An 18,538-nucleotide genomic window follows, 5' to 3' on the forward strand; every position below is an offset into this window, starting at 1 on the left:
AGATACGCATTCATCATCCTGCTTGCAATGAGTCTCCGCATGACACTGGCCACCTCTATGCATGCCCTGCCAACCCCACCCATCTAACACCCCTTTCCCTTGTGTCGACTCCGTCGAAACAGCACGTTTTCTGGGCCTCTCGCTAGATAACGTCGACGACAACCTGGATAACCTTTACCATCCTAACGGTGATTGATATACCATTAAAACAACAACAACAACGCATTCAATTCTAAGCAACTAGCGAAAGCATGAGAATTAGGCCTACCAATCACTTAACAGCGTGTTCAGCAGCATGAAGCATGAAATAAGACTTAAGTTTGAATCAAAAGTAGCCCAGTCGCGATTGAATAAGCGACATAAAGATGCCCGTCTTTAGCTCTATATGTACTTTTCACCGACTAAGGTGAATGCCGAAGTATACATTGATCTACTAAATAGTGAGTTCATTCCATTTACTAAGGATTTTCATGATGAAAATTTGATATTCCAGGAAGACAACGCCCAGATTCGTTTGGCGAACGCTGCAAAAGCATTTTTTCAGTCCCGGAATATTGAATTATTGGATTGGCCAGCTTTGAGTCTTGATCTCAACCCTATAGAGGACCTTTGAGATATACTTACGGCTAAAGTATATGCACATGTCAAGCGATATGATACTATTGAGTTAAAAATAGTGAAAATTCAGTTAACCGTTCTGCAAAACCTATTATTATATTATGTGCTCTGGATACTTTAAGGGGGTATTCTGGTCTAGAAGCATGAATTGCAGGTAATTTTTAAAGTGTCGTAAAAAAAAGGCAATTAATATTTTTACTATCCATTTTTTTATTAGTTATTTGTTAATTTTAGAAGAGTACAGAGAAAAATTAAAAACTAAAAAAAGTAAAAAGTTTCAAAAATTATGAGATGACGAAGTGGGGGTCTCTAAAAATTTCCACGTGACCATACCCATGATTTCAACCCTCCTAGTTATCGGAAACCAAAAAAAAAAGATTATTAATCTAGAATAATGTCGCAATGGCCGGAACTACGGAAAAGTGGGAAAATTTTTTTTTCACAAAATGGCGACTGCCTAAAAAAAGTTATTTTGGATCACTTTTTCTGATTATTTCGAATTTTTTAAGTTTGGATGCCGGGTCAGAAAAATGCCTATATATCCGAAAATAATTTGAATTTTGAAAAATCCTCTTGTACACATATTCTTGAATAGTTAAACTTTGAAAATTTGTTTTTGAAAATTCGTTTTTTTTTTTTTTAATTTCTAGACCAGAATGCCCCCTTAAGGTATCTACAGTGTGCGACAAAACTAAAGCACGGAATCTGCCTTGTCGGTATTTAACCGAATAAAATCATAAAGTAGGCATTACGTGATGTTTTATTGATTTGTATTATTAGTTCATGTATTCTTCTTTTAAAATTAGTAAAAATTAAACAAATTAACTTACTAAAATATTATATAAAATTAAATATATGAAGAACTCCAAAAATCTGGTGCGACAAAACAAAAGCACGAAATGGTTTTATGATTGAAAAATTTATGTCTTTCAATATTTGGTTGCGTATCCCTTATTTTTCAATACAGGTGCACATCGGCTAGGCATGGACTCAATTAATTTATTTGATGTGTCCCAGGATGTGAAGTTTGCTACCATGGCCACTAGTATAAAAAAACGGCGGTGAGAAATTCAAAAGTCATCGAAAAGGAAGCACTTCCCTGAAACAATTTTAGGAATGCTGATGAGTTGGCAGTCCATTTCCGGAAAAAATCCGGGTCCAGTCTGGGTTCTTAGACCCGACTCTCGTGGAGACCACATAGGCTTCGTTGATATGCTTCCTTATAATGCTTAATACGCAGGGACTGGTCGTGGTGATGTGGTTAATGGCAGATGGTTGTTATAGATCAAAGGTCACAGTACAAACCTTTATTTACTTATCTCCACTTATGAACAAAATATGTGAGTTTAGCTGGTACTGTTTTTCCGTCAAATGGTGTTGTAATTGTAACCTTCCATATACCGTTAAATTTTTGTCGCTGAGCAGAAAAATTTGTGTGTGTGTATTTTATTCAGTGATGAAGTTAGAATTAATGTTTGCGGAAATGATTGTAACAAAACTGTCCACCGGCCTAAAGGTACATAATTTGATTGTAAACACACACAAAACAATTAGACATTATGGTGTGGGGATGTTTCTCCTGGCTAGGCGTTGGTTAAATTAACTCATAACGAATACAATTGGAAAACTTAAAAAACCGTGGATGATATACAGTTATTAAAAACTCGTCGTCAGAACAAAGGATATCTTGAATTTTTTGTCTTATTTAGATAGAAAAAAATATTTTACACCTATTATTTTGACCAATGCTACTTCTTGTTTTGAGAAATAATTTCAGTTTTACTATTCAGAATGAATTTTTCGTCTTTCGGACATACATACATATTTAGGTTTAATAAAGTAAAGCAAAAATATAATTAAAATAAAATTGTTTTAATTACAAATATATCAAAGTTATTAAGTAAAAACTGCATAAACCTGCTACTTTACCCATAAAAGTATTTCATGCCTGTGACTGTCTATTGTTTTACCTAGAGAACCTTTTCCATACCAACCATAACATATTTCAAAGAAAAAAATTTAAACATATATTTGTATATATTTAAGGAATTATTTGGACCTTCACATAATATATTTGCAAAACAAAAAGTAATATATACAAAATTTTTTGGATTGTACAGAAAAGAAAAGTTAAATAAAAAATAAACAGCTTTTGTGAAATTCGTAATTAAATGAAAAAATATGGAATTTTTTGTATTTTATTCAAACAAAAATACGAATTTAGTGGAACTCAATATACATCTACATACATATTATACATAATTGGTATAAATGCTTATCGATATTATTGCAAAACATCCATTGGATAATTGGCCTGTCCACCGCCGTTGACCGCATTAGTTTATCTGGGTACACTAAAATGTTTTCTATTGCATTTACTGTGTTGGAGACATATTTTCATAAATAAATCAGTATATTGTATTTACCAAACATAATTTAAATTTTTAACAGAACCAAAGCGTATAGGAGCTTAGACGAATTAAGGCATCACTTACAGTTTTTGTACTGTAAATTAATGTTAAATTTAATAACAAATTTGAGAAAAACAAAAAGATAACAGACTAAATAGTGTTCGAAACTTTAACATTTGATTATTGCCAAACTTATACATTTTATGTTTACTAAAATTAAATGAAATAGGGATATACAAAAGAAAACTTGCAAGGTTCCCATCTAGCACCATTTCAAGCCCAAGCTCAAATTATTTTCCATCTGTGGTTTAAAATTTTGATTAAAATTTCAATTCTGCGTGAATTGAATGGAATTGTGGAATGTGAAATTATTTTTGGGCAAAACTCGAAGGCTTTAACGAATTCATTAATATACTAATACATGAGAATATCTAAAGTCGCAACGCCAAACATACCTGCGCTTTCTAAAATAAAACGAAACGAAACAAAAACAAAAGGCTATGAACAAACGCGCCACTTACAACTATTAACATCTTTGGCTATTTCACGCAACACAATCGTCTTCAACTTTTCGCGGCGCGTCCGCTGGCACGTTTCTCCGTCATCCACGCTTCGATTTTCTGCTTCAGTTCGTTGTTCGGTTGCACTTTATCCATTGTCAGAGGCGCACGATTAAAGGGATCTGTTTGATCACTGAGTAAATGCCGTGCTATAGTCGAACGATCTACAGTCACTTTCGAGCTGGGCAGTATTACCGGATCTGTCATTAACGTAGACATAATCGGATCGAGATATTCTTCGGGTGCGTCAGCCATGAATTCTTGTTCTTCGCGATATTGCACCTCCATACGTTGAACTTTAGCGGCGAAATCGCTAATTTCGCCAATTAATTGCCCACCACCAATGCGTATCAGTATATTCTCGGCATAGTTGAACAGTTGCGAACTATATGAGCGGCCATCTTGTGAAATGGCCAAACAAAATTGTTCGCTGCTACTAAGATTTATGTAGATGCGACAAATTTCTAACACCGTCTGAGCTGGATCAAATTCAAATTCTTTCTTATCTTTTACCTTGAAACGCTCCTTTTGTGGTCCGACCAAATTCAAGAGGAAATAGTTCAACATCGCAGCAATTCGATCGACCATGCTATTGTGACAAAAAATACTTTTAATCTCAGTTGTAAGCAACTTGAGAATATTGATCGTATCACGGCCCAGAATATTGTCGATGCGAGCCATCTGACCTAAGTGATGTAGACTCGATAACTGCTGTTGGCGATCGTTCTGTGATAGTGCATCCCATTCACCACGACTCTGCGCCTCTTGTAGTTGTCGTATTTGTTCCAAATTGGAGAGCGATTCATCTAACGGGATAAATTATATTATATCAAATGCAAACGTAACGCAAGGTAAACAAGAGAAAACGTAACTTCGGCTGCACCGAAGTTCTAATTGCATTCACAGGTACATTGTTATAGCATAAAAGTTCTTGCGATCTGAACAATTTTTTCGGATATTGTAGAGATTCTTTCGACAATAATTGAAACTGTCTTGCCAAAAAATAAACTAGAGCTTAATTTTGATCGGTCGGTTTTGTATGGCAGCTGTATGCGATAGTGGTTCGATATCGGTGGATCCGACAAATAAGCAGGTTCTCGGTGAGAAAAGGACATGCGCAAAATTCAATCAGTAACCCAAAAACTGAGAGACTAGTGCGTATATAGAAACAGACAGACGGACATGGCCCCGACGTTTTTTTTCTCGGTATTACAAACTTCGTGGCAAACTTAATGTGCTATGTTCACGGTATAAAAATACACACACAAAAGTAAATAAACTAAATGAAATAGTTTCCTTAATCAAACAAAAAAAATGTTAAAATTTTTGCAGCACCCAACTTACCCAACAAAAATATAGCATCGTTAATAAGTAAATTAATGAATCGGAGAAACAGTGGCGGTTCAATAGCCTCCATATTTTCTTCTGCTTCCCTAGCCAAATCTTTAAAACATTGGACCTGGTCCTCTTTTGTCCACAAGTACTCCATAATGGCATACATTGGCCGACGGTAGTTGAATTTTTGCTCAAATTGCACCGATTGTCCAGTCATTTCGATGCTAACAAATACATTTAACAAACTGCGCACCACCTTCAATCGATCCATATTACTATCGAACACACGAGTTATGAAAGAATTACGCATACTGCCTGAAATTTGTTTAGGTAACAAAAATTCCAATGCTTCAGCAAGCTTAGCACGCAAATGTGGATTCTTAACGAGTTCTGCACTACCCATAAATAAAACAATCATTTTGAATAGCGCGTCATGTGATGATTGATAAATCTCAATGAATTGACCGGGTGGAAAATGGCGACTAAAACTTAGATAAGCAACTACATTGTCAATAACATTTTCGGGTACTGACTTCAAATATGGCGGTATAAATTCACATTTATCGGGTATTTGACGTTCTTTACGAGTATGCGGTGCAAAGTCTTGCTTCGCGAGGGCAGATTTAAACTCATCTTCGGTAATTAGGGCGATTTCCGTTAGCCAAATGGTGGTTGCTTCGAAAAATTTTAGTATATGCGTATCATTTGTGGGTTCCATTAGCCCGTTACGCATGCAGAGATATTGCTGCATTTGTTCCTTCAGCATACGCAATAAATTTTTAGCTAAATCGTTGTTTGGATTTGTTTGTGCCACATCATGATATGCTGTTTGTAAACTATGCAGTTCCCGCGTCATGCGTGTGTAACGTTCAATACAGGCCCGATAGCCTAACTCAAATGCTTTGTGTGTCATGTAAAATAATTCGGTGACAAAATTAAATTTCTCAGCCACGATTCGTGTTTCATGCTCATCAATGGGCAAAAGACAGGTTTCTTCTGCAGCTTTTAATATACTAACTTGTTTTGCTTGCCGGTCAGCATCGGTAACAGCACAATATGTTGGATCGACTAATAAAACCTATAAAAGAATGGGAAGAAGGAATAAATTGTTTAGAAGTAATACTTATAACCGGGGTTGCAAAAATGTGTTATAAAAATTATTGGATTCAATTTTTTTTAGAACAAAATACGGGAATAAAAAAATTTTAATCCAAAATAACATTATCTTTTGAGTTTCAATTATACATACTTTCATTGAGGGCTCGCATAGAGGAGCGCAAAGTCGTAGAAGAACCGCTGTCAGACCAATCATAAAAGAATCGCTAGCATTTTGATTTATTACTTGCTCAAATGGCAAATTAATATTGCTCCACAAATGGCCACGTGATATATTTGCATGTAAGCAATTGGATATCCATTGCAGTGTCTTCTTTTTGGTAGTTGTGCTCAATACTAGCAATTGCTTGATAAGTGCAAATACCGCATCTTGATGAATAGCCATAAGTTGCCACAGTGATGGATCAGAGTGTTGTGTCTCCAAACTGATTTCCGCAAAGAACTCAAATGGCCCATTTGATTTTTTGGGCATAATAGATAGACAAAGTAATTGACCAAGCAATGTATCCATATACTCACTACCTGTAAAAAAAAGAATGTAAGTATATTATTCGTAAATGTCATATAGCAGTAGTTCAGTATTCATACCTTTGGCATTTGGATTGGGCGTAACATAATCGATGAGCACTTCACCCAATTGTGGTACACGTTTGTCGCGTACGAAATAACTAAGTGTTAAAAACGTATTTTTCTTTATAGTTATGAGATTGATGTTTGCTAATTGTTTTTGTACTTCAGCCAGCATTGGATAAAATATAGCTTTTAAAGCGCCCAGCGCTTCGATTTGATCATCTTCCGCCATTACTTTGACGACAGTTTGTACAAAGAATTCTTGAGTTGTTGTATCTGCTGGATCAGAGTGTTCTAACACCTCTAACCACTGTGTAGGTAAATTCTGATTTATAAATAATTCTGGCTGACGTGTACAAGTGCTGGCATTTGTTAGTATAAGGTTTCGTATTTTTTCACAAGCATCAGAATGTTCAGGTAATTCCGCTTTTGCATGTTCGCATGCAATAAATGCACGATGTAGATAACATATTGCACGCGTTTCTACAGCGTCTTCATCACAAACGCCACCACCAGATTCAACCAAATAATCTCCAGGATCGCTAAGCATTAAGCGTTCAAAAATAGCATGAGCCAATAGTTCTTCGCTTACGGTTGCGTCATTATCGGCATCCACAACTATATCAGTCATAGAAATTAGTGGAAAGCTTCTTGCTGCATTGGACGCTGAACCTTTACGCAATGTGAAAAGTAGAATACGCTCGAGTAAGTCTTGTTTAAAGCCCTCTTCTTCTTTTGGTTCGTTAAGTAATGCGGCGAAGGGATTCAACTCCGCCGCAGCCATTGCAAACAAAAAATGTATATTTGATTTAAAATTAGCTTTAAATAGAACACTTTTCGTTTGTAAAATAAAAATCACAATTTTTAATTTCACTACGACAAAGAATTGTCAAAACCAGTGGGGGTTGCTTTGCTGCAAATAATATGTCAATTGATATAAGCAAAAACAGAGAAAGATGAATTGGCTAAAACATGAAGAAATATGGTAAGTCAGCTGATTAAAAAGGGTTGAGTACTTATAAAAAAGTATTATTGTTTCAAAATTTGTGCACCATTATGTGGATTTTTTTATTTATTGAATATATCATTAATTCCTAATAAAATAAGAATTCGGCTGGGATTTAGAATAGCATCCCCGGATTTCGGGAATAAAATGGGATCACTGGAAAGGTGACGTTCTTCAGATCACTAAAATATACATATATAGTTGCCGCTGACTTATAGTTTTAAAGATATTTACATTTAAAGTTGAAAAATTTACAACTTTTACATTGATAATATGTATATTGTGAATAACTTTTTCACTTATATTATGCACTTTTCACTTAGTAACACTTCACTATAACGTTTCTGTATATTAATTTTTTTAATATTTGTTGTAAATAAAGCTTTATTATAATTATTTTATTTTAGTTACAATTCTCTGCATTTGCACAATAAGAAAAGGGTTGCCATGGTTATTTTTTTTGAAGCGCGGCACGGAAAGAATAGAATTCTAGTAATTATATAGGTTTTATTATTAATTTACTTCAAGTAATAAACTATGAATTAAAATCAACTTAATTTTCATTTGAATAATTGGTTTTGATTTTTTTTAATAAATACTGATTTATTTTTCCGTTTTTTGGTATTCCATAAAGTACAATGCCAAAATTAAAAGTATCCTTCGTGTCTGTATCGTGTTTTCACATAGTTTGTAATCAAGTTGTGCCATAAAATACAACATCGCAAAACGACTGTCAGTTGGAATTTGTTTTCGCTTCATTCATAAATGTGTTCTTTTTGCTATCCTTTTCATCCATTTGTTTCGTCAGTATAATTTTCGTCTTTTCATAAGTGTGCGATTGAAAATGAGTTAAGATTAAACGCAGTTGTGTCCTGTAATAATTCTGTGGAAAAATTTATACAAGGCTAATTTTTAATATTATGTAAAAGGAACGACCGTGTTTGTTCTATTTGTTTCCGTATAATTGAAAATTGGTTTTCAAATAATGATTTTTCAATTTGCGAACCTTATGGTAGCTTAGGGAAACTTATTTGCTATCTAAAGGATACAGCTACTAAACCAGACGAACCTTCGCTGGAAAAAGTAATAAGTGTTTTAATATAAGAATAAGTGTTGTAATTTTGTCCTATCGTAAATAAAACAAATGATATATAAAGTTGAAAACTTGATACAAGCGGGAAAGAGATATTCGCATGAAGCAATTTTTTTTTCTTACTTTTTTCTACCCATTTCTGACATCATTTTCACAAGAAAAACAGGGTTGATAGATACTCACATTTTATAAACTTGAATGCAGTGTTCAATGCTTTATTTATGATATACGCATTTTATGTTTAACGCAAATATAAAGTAAAACTAATTTGTTCTATATATTACATACGTGATGGACATTTCTATAGAATTTGTTAAAAGTTACAAGTTTTAAAGACAATACAAATTACTGGTGTACATTTTGTATCAACCCTTCACTTTCTGTTTATGTGTAGAAAATGTTTTTGATTTTCATTTCGGTTTTATTTTCTGCCTTTCTCATCTTCGCTGTCATTGTGGTTGGTTGTTCTGATTAGCATTTTCGCACGCGCCTTTAATAAATTCATAATTTTTATAAAAAAAAATCTAATTTGAAAATAGTGCGAAGATATAAAAAGCATATTGAAGATTAAATGCAAAAAATCGCTATCAAAACTTTTAAAAAGTAGTTTGCACCAGAAGATTAGTGTGCTGTTGACATTGTGTAACCACGAAGTTGAAAACAAAGAGTGTTTTTAATTACGAATTCGTACCCATTTATTGCCGACTACCTAGTATTTTTTTTAATTTCTGCAGACCACGTTAAAAATGTATTCAATTATTTTGTTGGAGTAAATTCATTGGACCTCAATCAAATGAAACTAAAATATTGCAAAAAGAGGCCCATGATAACATGCGATAAAAGTCAAATTCGCATGTGAGTGCAAGGAAAAAAATTAGCAGTATAATATTCGGAGCAAATGTTTTAAAATTAAATCGAGTGAAAAGTGAATAAAGACGCCAGAACACAAGCAAATAAATAATCAAAATATAATAAATACAAAAAAATTCAAAAGTATAAAAAATAGAGTAAACGAAAGACAGAAAGAGAAAGTGCAAAAACATACCTAAAGAGTGCAGCAACAAAAATACTAAACAAAACGCTAAACGGGAGTACGAAATTGTTTAAATAAATTATTTTTCATTACACTGATATAATTTTAATTTCTCTATTTGAGTACTTTATAAAACAAACATACGGATTAATTTGGAAGGTAATTATCTCAAATAAAATTTGTCGCGGGAAAATTAAGCAAAAATGTGAGAGGAATAAAATATAACCTATACAATACATCAGATGTTTGAAGCTAGATTTTTATTTCTTAAATTGTTTATAAAAACTATCCCGATTACCGAAATCCACATATTAGATTAACTATAAACATTTTTAATAAAGATTTATAAACGTTTTTGTTTTTCTAGAATACATTTACCAAAAAACTTTATAAAACCTGTTGGGGGAATATGAGTTATAATAAAAATATTGAAAATGAGAAACAAAATCCAGTCATTATTGAAGAAACAACAATATCAACTGCTGCAGTGACAACATTGGCTGATTCAATAAACATTAGCAAAACAGTTGAAAATGATAAGTGCATTGATAGTGAAAAGCATAGTAGTGAAGATTTTCAGTTACCAATACGGCACACAACAAATGAGACCACAAATAATTTAGTGCCAGTAATTGGTAAATCTATGTTTGCAATTAGTGATGAAAGCGAATTAGCAAGCACAGCAACTGTTAGAGGAAATGACGATGGAAGTGCGATCACTAACGTCATCAAACAAGATGATCATGCTGCCATACCGCCTGTCATTGCTTCTAAAAATCAACCGAGCGATCATTTGTGTATTAAGAATTTAACCACAAAGTGCATTGAGATCAGGCCAACGGATGCTGAAAAAACAGATGTTGTGGGGGATGGTACACAAATGTCACATTTTACCAAAGAACCATGCGCTGAAATTGCAACAACAAAGACAGTGACCGTACTAGAAATAACAACATCCAAACCACCAATACCGCCTACACCGCCCTCTTCACCGTCATCACCCACCTTAGCAATGTCAATGCAAAGCGGCGCAACACATCTTACGCACACCTCTAGCGATACCACATTAAGCGTACAGTCACAAATGTGCCCCAATCAGCAGCAGCAGAAAATGAGAAGCTATCATGATACTAAGCAAACAACGATGTGGTCTAAAGATTCAGTGCTAGGGTCAAGCGGTAGTATAAGCATTGACAAATCAGCTATTAATGCAAAAACAACGGTGTTATCAAGACACACGGGTGCTATTACAAAAACTGGTGCTTGCAGTGTTACAGTTTCACCGTGCTCATTACGCAAAGGATCTGATCCGATTAGCGCATTGCCCCGTCGAGTGTCATTTCCAAAAAGTGATAATGAACTGGTTACAGGCTACCTGGAACCGGCAAACCCATGGGGACAAGGTAAGTGGTTATTAAACCTCAAAAATTTTATTAATAACGCAAAATTTATCAGATATTTATTATTATTTTTTTATTAATGGCGAAAAAATGTGATTTATGAACAAAGAGTTGTCAAGTTGTCAGCGTTTTTTTGTAGACGCTTCCTTTATTTGTTAAAATACGTAAATTATTATAAGGAGTGTGCACATAAATGTACATATATGCCTTCATAGGTCGGTATTAAAGTTAAATAAACGCAAATAACATTTAAATAAATCAGTGCAAATTCAATGACTTTGAACTAAAACTTATGCAATGATGCGACAATGTCATGCGTTCTGCAAATAAAAGAGATTGTTCGCAATGCTTTTCAATATGTCACCGTCAGTGTGGTCGTATTTTGCGTGCCGAAAGATATTGTTGTATTTTTCGTGATTTTCGCATCGATTATTGATAATAAAAAAATAAATTTAAAGATAAATCAACAATTCTATCAAAAAATATGTTTGTACTATTTTGTTGCCATCAAGGTTGTTTCCTCTGCGGATTAAATTTTCATTTCATTGTGGCAAAACAATTTCTATTGAAATCACTTTTTCATTTTGCGTAGTTTCATACCAATCAGCTGCTTGCCAAATGTTTAAATATTGTCGTGTATATTTTTTTACAAACCGCGAAAGCGGTGTCTATCCCGATAAAGAAGAAGATATGTATATAACATCAAAAAATATAAGTTTGCGTCAGAATAGTAGTAGTTGACAGTCTATGGCCCGATAAAAATCCGGGTCCGTTCCGGTTACGTAGACCCGACCGTCGTGAGAACGGGTTAGAACTAGACTTACATATGTATGTCGACTAATGTTATTTAATTATTTTAATAAGTTCTTAACATTTCCAATCTTTATAAAAGTGTTTATTTATCAACAATGTAGCATTCGTTTTATTTGTCATTAGAATAACTTTTATAGGAATTAAATTACTGTATACGAGTACGTCACAAACTTGTTTATAATATTTACGGTTGCTGCAATTAAATTATAATTACTTTATCAGCTTTAATGTTACATATTATTTATTTGCCTAACACAACTAATAAAGCTTAGAAATACTTTTCATTGTCAATTAATTACTTTGCATTTAAATGTTATCGCGTTCCCTGTCGTGTTATCTTTGTTATACCATAGTAAGCTCGTGTAGAGCATATTTTTTTTTACTTTCTTTTGCTCGCGTTTTTAAATTATTTTAATTCGTTTCAGTTTGCCAATCTTTACTTACGTATTGCTTTATAATTCTTTTTTTTTACAAATATGAGTTTGCCCCTTTTACCATCTAAACATGTATTTGTATGGTATTTGTCGCCTATGTACGATCGGCCAGATTGCGCTTATCAATTAGCATAAATTTGAAGAAAGGAGATGTTTATTGTCTAATTTTTTGTTAAATATGAATGTTAAGTGTTTTTTAGACGTTAAAGAATTAAGTATTACTCCATGTTACTTTTACAATATGCATAGTTGAAATAATGGTTTAAAATTCGGCAAAAGTATCAATAAGATGAACTTATCACTTTGTTTAGATAGCTTTAGTAAATTAAAATAAATTCAAAATCAAGTTCTTGTCTTGTATGGAAAACTTTTTTTGGACAAATTAATTCGACTTGAACGTTGTTTATATCAAACAAAAGAACCTTTTGTTAGGTTTCGCATTGGATGCAAACTGTTGGTCGGTTACATATTCCGGTTTAGTTATACATATAGTTGGTATTTAGCCATATTGTGATCGTTTTGTTTTTTTTTTATGCCCTTAACAGGGTATATCACGTTTGCCATGGAGTTTTTAACACCTTGACGCAAACGTCGGAGATCCTAAAAAAATATATATTAATGATCAACATGATGAGCTGCAACGATTTATCTATAACCGTCTGTCCATTCGTATGCCCGTCTGTCCATCTATGTATATGTCGGTCTATATATACTTAACCCTTCCCGCAAATGTAGATATCGTCTTTAAATTTTGCACACGTTCTTTTCTAACCAAGAAGCTGCTTATTTTTCAGAGCCGTCGTTATCGGATCACTACAGTATATAGCTGTAGCCATACAAACTTAACGATCGAAATCAAATCTTTGTTAAAAAACTGTTTAATTTGACAAGAAACATTTACGAAATTCAGTGTAGCTTATTATCTGAGACACAACTGCAATTGCTGCAGAAATTGGTCAGATTTTTATTTGATAAGGTATCGTCACGAAATTTGGTATAGATTATTATTTAAGTCATATTTATAATCTCGAAAAAAAAAAATATTCAGTTCGGATCACTTTAGCATATAGTTGGCATACAAACAAACTAAACTCGATCAAAATTCAGTTCTTGTACAGAAACTTTCTTTTTATTTGAAGGGTATTACATTAATTATTTTGAGTGTTTTTTTAATTACTAATTTTTAGTTGATATTTTAATGTGATATGTAGTGTGCGTTTTGTGTTAATTTACAAATTGAAAGTTATACATATAAACATTATTGCGTCTAAGTGCTCAATTGTTACATATTGAATTCTGGGAGGGGAAAATAATATGTACATTTTAAAATTTTTGGATTTTGTTGCGGAAAAATTTCTAGCATAGCCAAAATGAATGTTAGTCGACTGTTCAGCTCACTTGTCCATTATTATCTAAATCTGATATGAAAATTGTTTATCATTTGACAGGTACCTATGTATATACATAAGTACGATAAAATGAATAAATAAAAATAAATACATTATATTCGTGACGTTTGTTTGATATTACTCTACCTACTTTGAAGTACTTGTAAAGTGATTAGTAAAATAATTTTGAATATTAAAGTTTTATTGGAAAATTCCATAAAATATATTTCTTTCCCATACATATGTATAAGCATAAATACATATATGTACGTATATACGTAAGTATTTATATATGCACATGATTGCTCAGTAAAGATGTTAATTTATCGCTGTAATTTTTGGCAATTGTTTACTCTACACTCGCGTTGTTACATATATACATTTACATACAAATGTATATTATTTTATATATACGAATATACTTATGTACAGCTGCGAGGAATATAATTGGTTTCAATTGTTAACAATTTTAAAAAGTTTGGGCTTTGGTGGCATTTGAAATGTAAAACTCCCTTTCCACAATATGTTTACAAGTAAAAAAAATTAAAATAAAAAAAATTTGTTCACAGGCAGTATGAGTTTTATTATACTGCTTAGTAAAAGTTAATTCTAATTGGTCGTTGAAAGATATTTTTGAAATTCTGTCTATACCTATATTTAGTACTTGGTATTATGACCTTAATTTTTAGTCAAAAATATACAACATCTCTTCATAGACTCCACAGGTGTTTCGCCCTGTTCGTAGATATATGTAGCTCGCCATGCCCCCTTAATTACGGATCACGGATCGTTGTTGATTGTAGGTCCAAATACATATTTTTATATACGCCCAAAGGTTTTCAGTGGGATTGAGATGAGAAGATCGAGCTAGCTGGTATATAAACTCAATCCTATTGCCCCAACCTCATTTCTGTGACAGACTACTGTCGTGTTTTGGGTCACTGTCCTGGTGGAACACCGATTTTAGCGGTATGTTATCATCTGCAAATGATACATCGCCATATCATTTTACTTGACCCACTATGTTTTAAAGCTTTCGTGGTATATCGTGGTTCATACTATGTGTTAGGGGGACGTCACACACTTTCGAAGTTCTTTCCGGCCATAAAAAAATAATTTTCGACTCTTCAGTCCAAAGTATGTTCATACATCGGAAACAACGGTGGGGGAAAGCAAGATTCGTCTTGGCACCACAAGGGGCTGCCCACAGGGGGGAGTACTATCCCCTCTGTTATGGAGCTTGGTAGTAGACGAACTCCTCGAGTTGCTCGCCAGCAATGGAATCCGCTGTCAAGGGTACGCGGGTGACATCGTCATAATGGCGAGAGCCGGATTTGAAAACACTTTTTGTGACATGCAACACGGTAGGGCTAAACATCATGTCAGCAGAAGGCTGCGGTAGAGGAAAGTTAATGTCCTCCAGACAGATGGACGTACTGGCGGAAAGCACACAGCTAGTCCTTCTCCCAAAGGACGGCACAACGAAGAAAATAAACTTCAAAAGAAATTTCAAAGTTACTCTCGGCAGCAAGACGGAGTGGAGCGATTCCACGCTGGAAAGACTGCTGGAAGATAGTCAGACAGTGGTACACTGATGGCTCAAAAACACCGGAGGGTATTGGGGCAGGTATTGCGGGACCGCGTACTAAGATGTCCATACCAATGGGCTGCCTTCCAAGTATCTTCCAGGCTGAAGTTTTTGCCATAGGTCAGTGCGCTGAAGTCAACCTCAGCCGCAACTATCGCAACCAGCGTATAGCTATTCTCAGTGATAGCCAGGCGGCACTAAAGGCGATTTCATCATATGAGATCAAATCGCTTTTAGTTGAGGAATGCATAGAAAGGCTAAACCGCCTGTCCTTATGCAACCGGGTGCACCTAATTTGGGTGCTAGGGCACAAAGGAATAGAAGGAAACGAGAAGGCCGACGAACTGGCCCGCGCTGCGGCAGCGTCCAAGGTGATGGGACCAGAACCATACATAGCGGTAGGATCCCACACTTTTAAGGAGCTGCTCCGCACGGAGGAAAGAACGGAGAGAGAACGGCATTGGCAACAATCATCAGGCATGCGCCACGCCAAACTGCTACTAGGAGGGTACAGTCTCTCCAGGTTCAAGGAACTTATTCACCTCCCCCGTGACAAATTCCGTCTCCTCGTCGCAATGCATTACCTCATAACATTTATCTATCTATCTATCTATGTTCATACATTTCTCTATTGGCCAGGTCAGATGTTCCTGTGAAAACGTGATTTTGTTTTTTTAATAAAGGGGCCTTAAGAGGGATGCGAGTAGCAAATAAGATTTTGTAACCTTCTTTTTCTTACAATATTTCATTTGTTCGCTGAGGATAACAAAGTGCATTTGGCGATTTTTAGAAAGTGAACATTATTCAACAAAGAAGTTCCACAAAATTTTCTTGGCGGAATCAATTTCTTGGTGCTAAAAGGTTCAGAATATCGAAAAAGGTTCCAGGTAAATGTTTGTCGCGAGCAAGTAATTTTTATTGGTACAAATTATTTAAAGAGGGTCGAGACGGCGTGGATGACGAACTAAGTCCAGGCCATCAGCATCAACTGATGATCAACACGTCAATAAAATAAAGAAACTGGTGCTTGAGAATCGACGATTAATAGTCAGAGAGCTTACTGGCATCGTTGGAATATCGGAAGAATCAGTCAAAATTCTTTTGAAAGATCATTTGGGCCTAAGAAAAGTGAGAGCTCGATTGTTTCCAAAAACACTGAAATTTTTCGAAAAACAGCATCGCGTTAACGTCTGTGAAACAATGCTAACGGGATGACATGAAACGTATTATTACGGGCGTTGTATCTTGGATCTATGCTTATGACCCGGAAACAGACGCATAGATTCTTCGTGAGTTTCTCGCTAAAATTTCAACAATGTCGTGTCGCAATCACCGAATTTGCCTGATTTGGCTACGTGTGACTATTGGCTATTCAGCAAACTCAAAACGGTTCCGGGGAAAGCGTTTTGAATCAATTGAAGACATTATACGTGAATCGCTACGCGCTTTGCTGGCTATTTCGGAAATTGACTTTAGCAACTGTTTGGCGGATTGGAAAAAACTTTAGCAGACGTGTATTGGAGCCAAGGGGGATTACTTTGAGGGTGACGATAGCATAGACTTTTAAGAATGAAGTAAGAATTTAAAATTTATGAACAGAGTTTTTACTATTTTTACGAGTTTTCGAGATAAATTTTGCGGTAGATTTATGGTCCTTTGCGCATTGGTAACGGCGAATACTGCAGTCGATGGAACAATGAGCTGTACGAGATATACGACGAGATAGATAGCGGCTCCGCTGGCTAGGTAATGTAGTCCGAATGGATGAAAACACTCCAGCTCTGAGAGTATTCGACGCAGTACCCGCCGGGGGAAGCAAAGGAAGAGGAAGACCTCCACTCCGTTGGAAAGACCAGGTGGAGAAGGACCTGGCTACACTTGGAATCTCCAAATGGCGCCAAACAGCGAAAAGGAAGAACGACTGGCGCACTGTTGTAAACTTAGCTACAACTGCCCAAGCGATATCTACATACGTTAATAAGGAAGAAATATACAAAAATATATCAATTGTTTTTTAAACGAATGTTCACTACTATTTCATTGCACGCAGCTGTATGTAACAGTTGGCGCAAAAATTACCTTCCGATGTTTTTTGGAACATGAAAAACTTTTTTTGAAAAATGAAAAACTTTGATTCTGCTTTGCTGGATTATTTTAATTTGGTCTTTTAAATTTTTTTACATGAAGTCGAGAATATGATAACATGTAAATGTCATTTGAGCCCTTTTTATGGCATTTTCTATCACTCTGGCCAGAACTTCCGACGATAGGTCCTCACATTCTTGACGGATATTGCCTTTAAGAGCTACAAGAGTCTGAGGATTGTTGACATATAAGCCACGATTTGAAAAAGCCCCACAAAAAGAAGTCTGGAGCGGTAAAATCAGGCGATCTTGCTGGCCAGTGCAAATCGCCAAAACGGGAGATTAGACGCCCGGGAAATGCATCCTTCAGCATATCGGTTGTGGCACGCAGTGTAGCGTACCATTGTTTATTCACGTATATTTCGCATGTGTTTACTACACAAATGTCAAAACAGAACTGACATTAGAGGTCAATTGCAAAATTTATAGCATCTGATCATCTTCTGACTTTTGCGCCACCCTGTACATACGTCTTTAAATATGTAGATTACTTTCAACTGGTTTGTTGTTATATTCCCGCTGACAATAATATTATTTCTATCTTATTTGTGAGATCAATTTAAAAATAGTTCCAACTTATTTAGATGGTCTTTCTAAGTATTTTACTGCGAGTATTACCGTGTTTTTCCTTCTTTTTTTAAACGCAAGTAAAATTTTAATTGTCCTCTAAGCAATCTCTGCTAGGTGAGGGGTGCTATTCGGTCAATCGTTTTGCAATTAAACACTCTTTTATATTCAGGCTAGGTGTTTGCCATTAAAGGGGGCACATTAATCAAGAGCGCCATGTATACATACATACATATGTATATAATTATTTATTTATTTTTATTCTTTTTTTCTCTGGTTATCGATAGACTCTTTATTTGCTTTAGTTCGTTCAAAAAACTTTTCATTTTAGTTTTTCGCGTTTCATTACTTTTGAGTATTCTGACTTTGCTTGAGTATACATTATATGTATTTATGCATGTGTGGGTGTGTATGTATACTGTACGATTCGATAGAACACGTGATAAAGCATCGGTGTCGTTG

At 34.8% G+C, this 18,538-nt stretch overlaps 3 protein-coding genes across 5 annotated transcripts in view; 2 read left to right on the plus strand and 1 right to left on the minus strand.

Moving 5' to 3' along the window:
• The window catches only part of LOC126752523 (uncharacterized), a 227,239-nt gene that overhangs the window by 28,384 nt on the left and 180,317 nt on the right, over positions 1-18,538 (plus strand). The gene's annotated exons all lie outside the window — the stretch shown is intronic.
• LOC126752540 (ubiquitin conjugation factor E4 A) lies at positions 997-7,542 on the minus strand. Its single transcript, XM_050463429.1, has 4 exons — positions 6,629-7,542; positions 6,174-6,562; positions 4,934-6,002; positions 997-4,395 (listed from the first exon to the last, which is right to left on the minus strand). Exons 1-4 carry the CDS (start codon positions 7,392-7,394, stop codon positions 3,593-3,595), a joined length of 3,027 nt encoding a protein of 1,008 aa, XP_050319386.1. The 5' UTR covers positions 7,395-7,542; the 3' UTR covers positions 997-3,592.
• Positions 8,418-18,538, plus strand: part of LOC126752515 (serine-rich adhesin for platelets) — a 30,810-nt gene continuing 20,689 nt past the window's right edge. The window contains exons 1-3 of one of the 3 annotated variants that reach the window (XM_050463367.1): positions 8,418-8,699; positions 9,444-9,901; positions 10,110-11,145. In XM_050463367.1, coding sequence (XP_050319324.1) covers positions 10,152-11,145 — 994 coding nt within the window. In that variant the 5' untranslated portion in view covers positions 8,418-8,699; positions 9,444-9,901; positions 10,110-10,151. Of the gene's footprint in view, positions 8,700-9,142; positions 9,902-10,109; positions 11,146-18,538 lie in introns of those variants that run through there. The other 2 variants (XM_050463369.1, XM_050463366.1) reach the window with 2 other exon arrangements.

This window comes from Bactrocera neohumeralis, chromosome 3, assembly GCF_024586455.1.
Source record: "Bactrocera neohumeralis isolate Rockhampton chromosome 3, APGP_CSIRO_Bneo_wtdbg2-racon-allhic-juicebox.fasta_v2, whole genome shotgun sequence".
Lineage (NCBI taxonomy): Eukaryota > Metazoa > Arthropoda > Insecta > Diptera > Tephritidae > Bactrocera > Bactrocera neohumeralis.

Coding starts and splice junctions, on each gene's coding strand:
- LOC126752540 (XM_050463429.1), bottom strand. CDS start 7,394: ATGGCTGCGGCGGAGTTGAATCCCTTCGCCGCATTACTTAACGAACCA. Junction 6,003..6,173: donor TATGCGAGCCCTCAATGAAA/GTATGTATAATT, acceptor ATTCTTTTATAG/GTTTTATTAGTCGATCCAAC. Junction 4,396..4,933: donor CGATGCTATATTTTTGTTGG/GTAAGTTGGGTG, acceptor TTATCCCGTTAG/ATGAATCGCTCTCCAATTTG.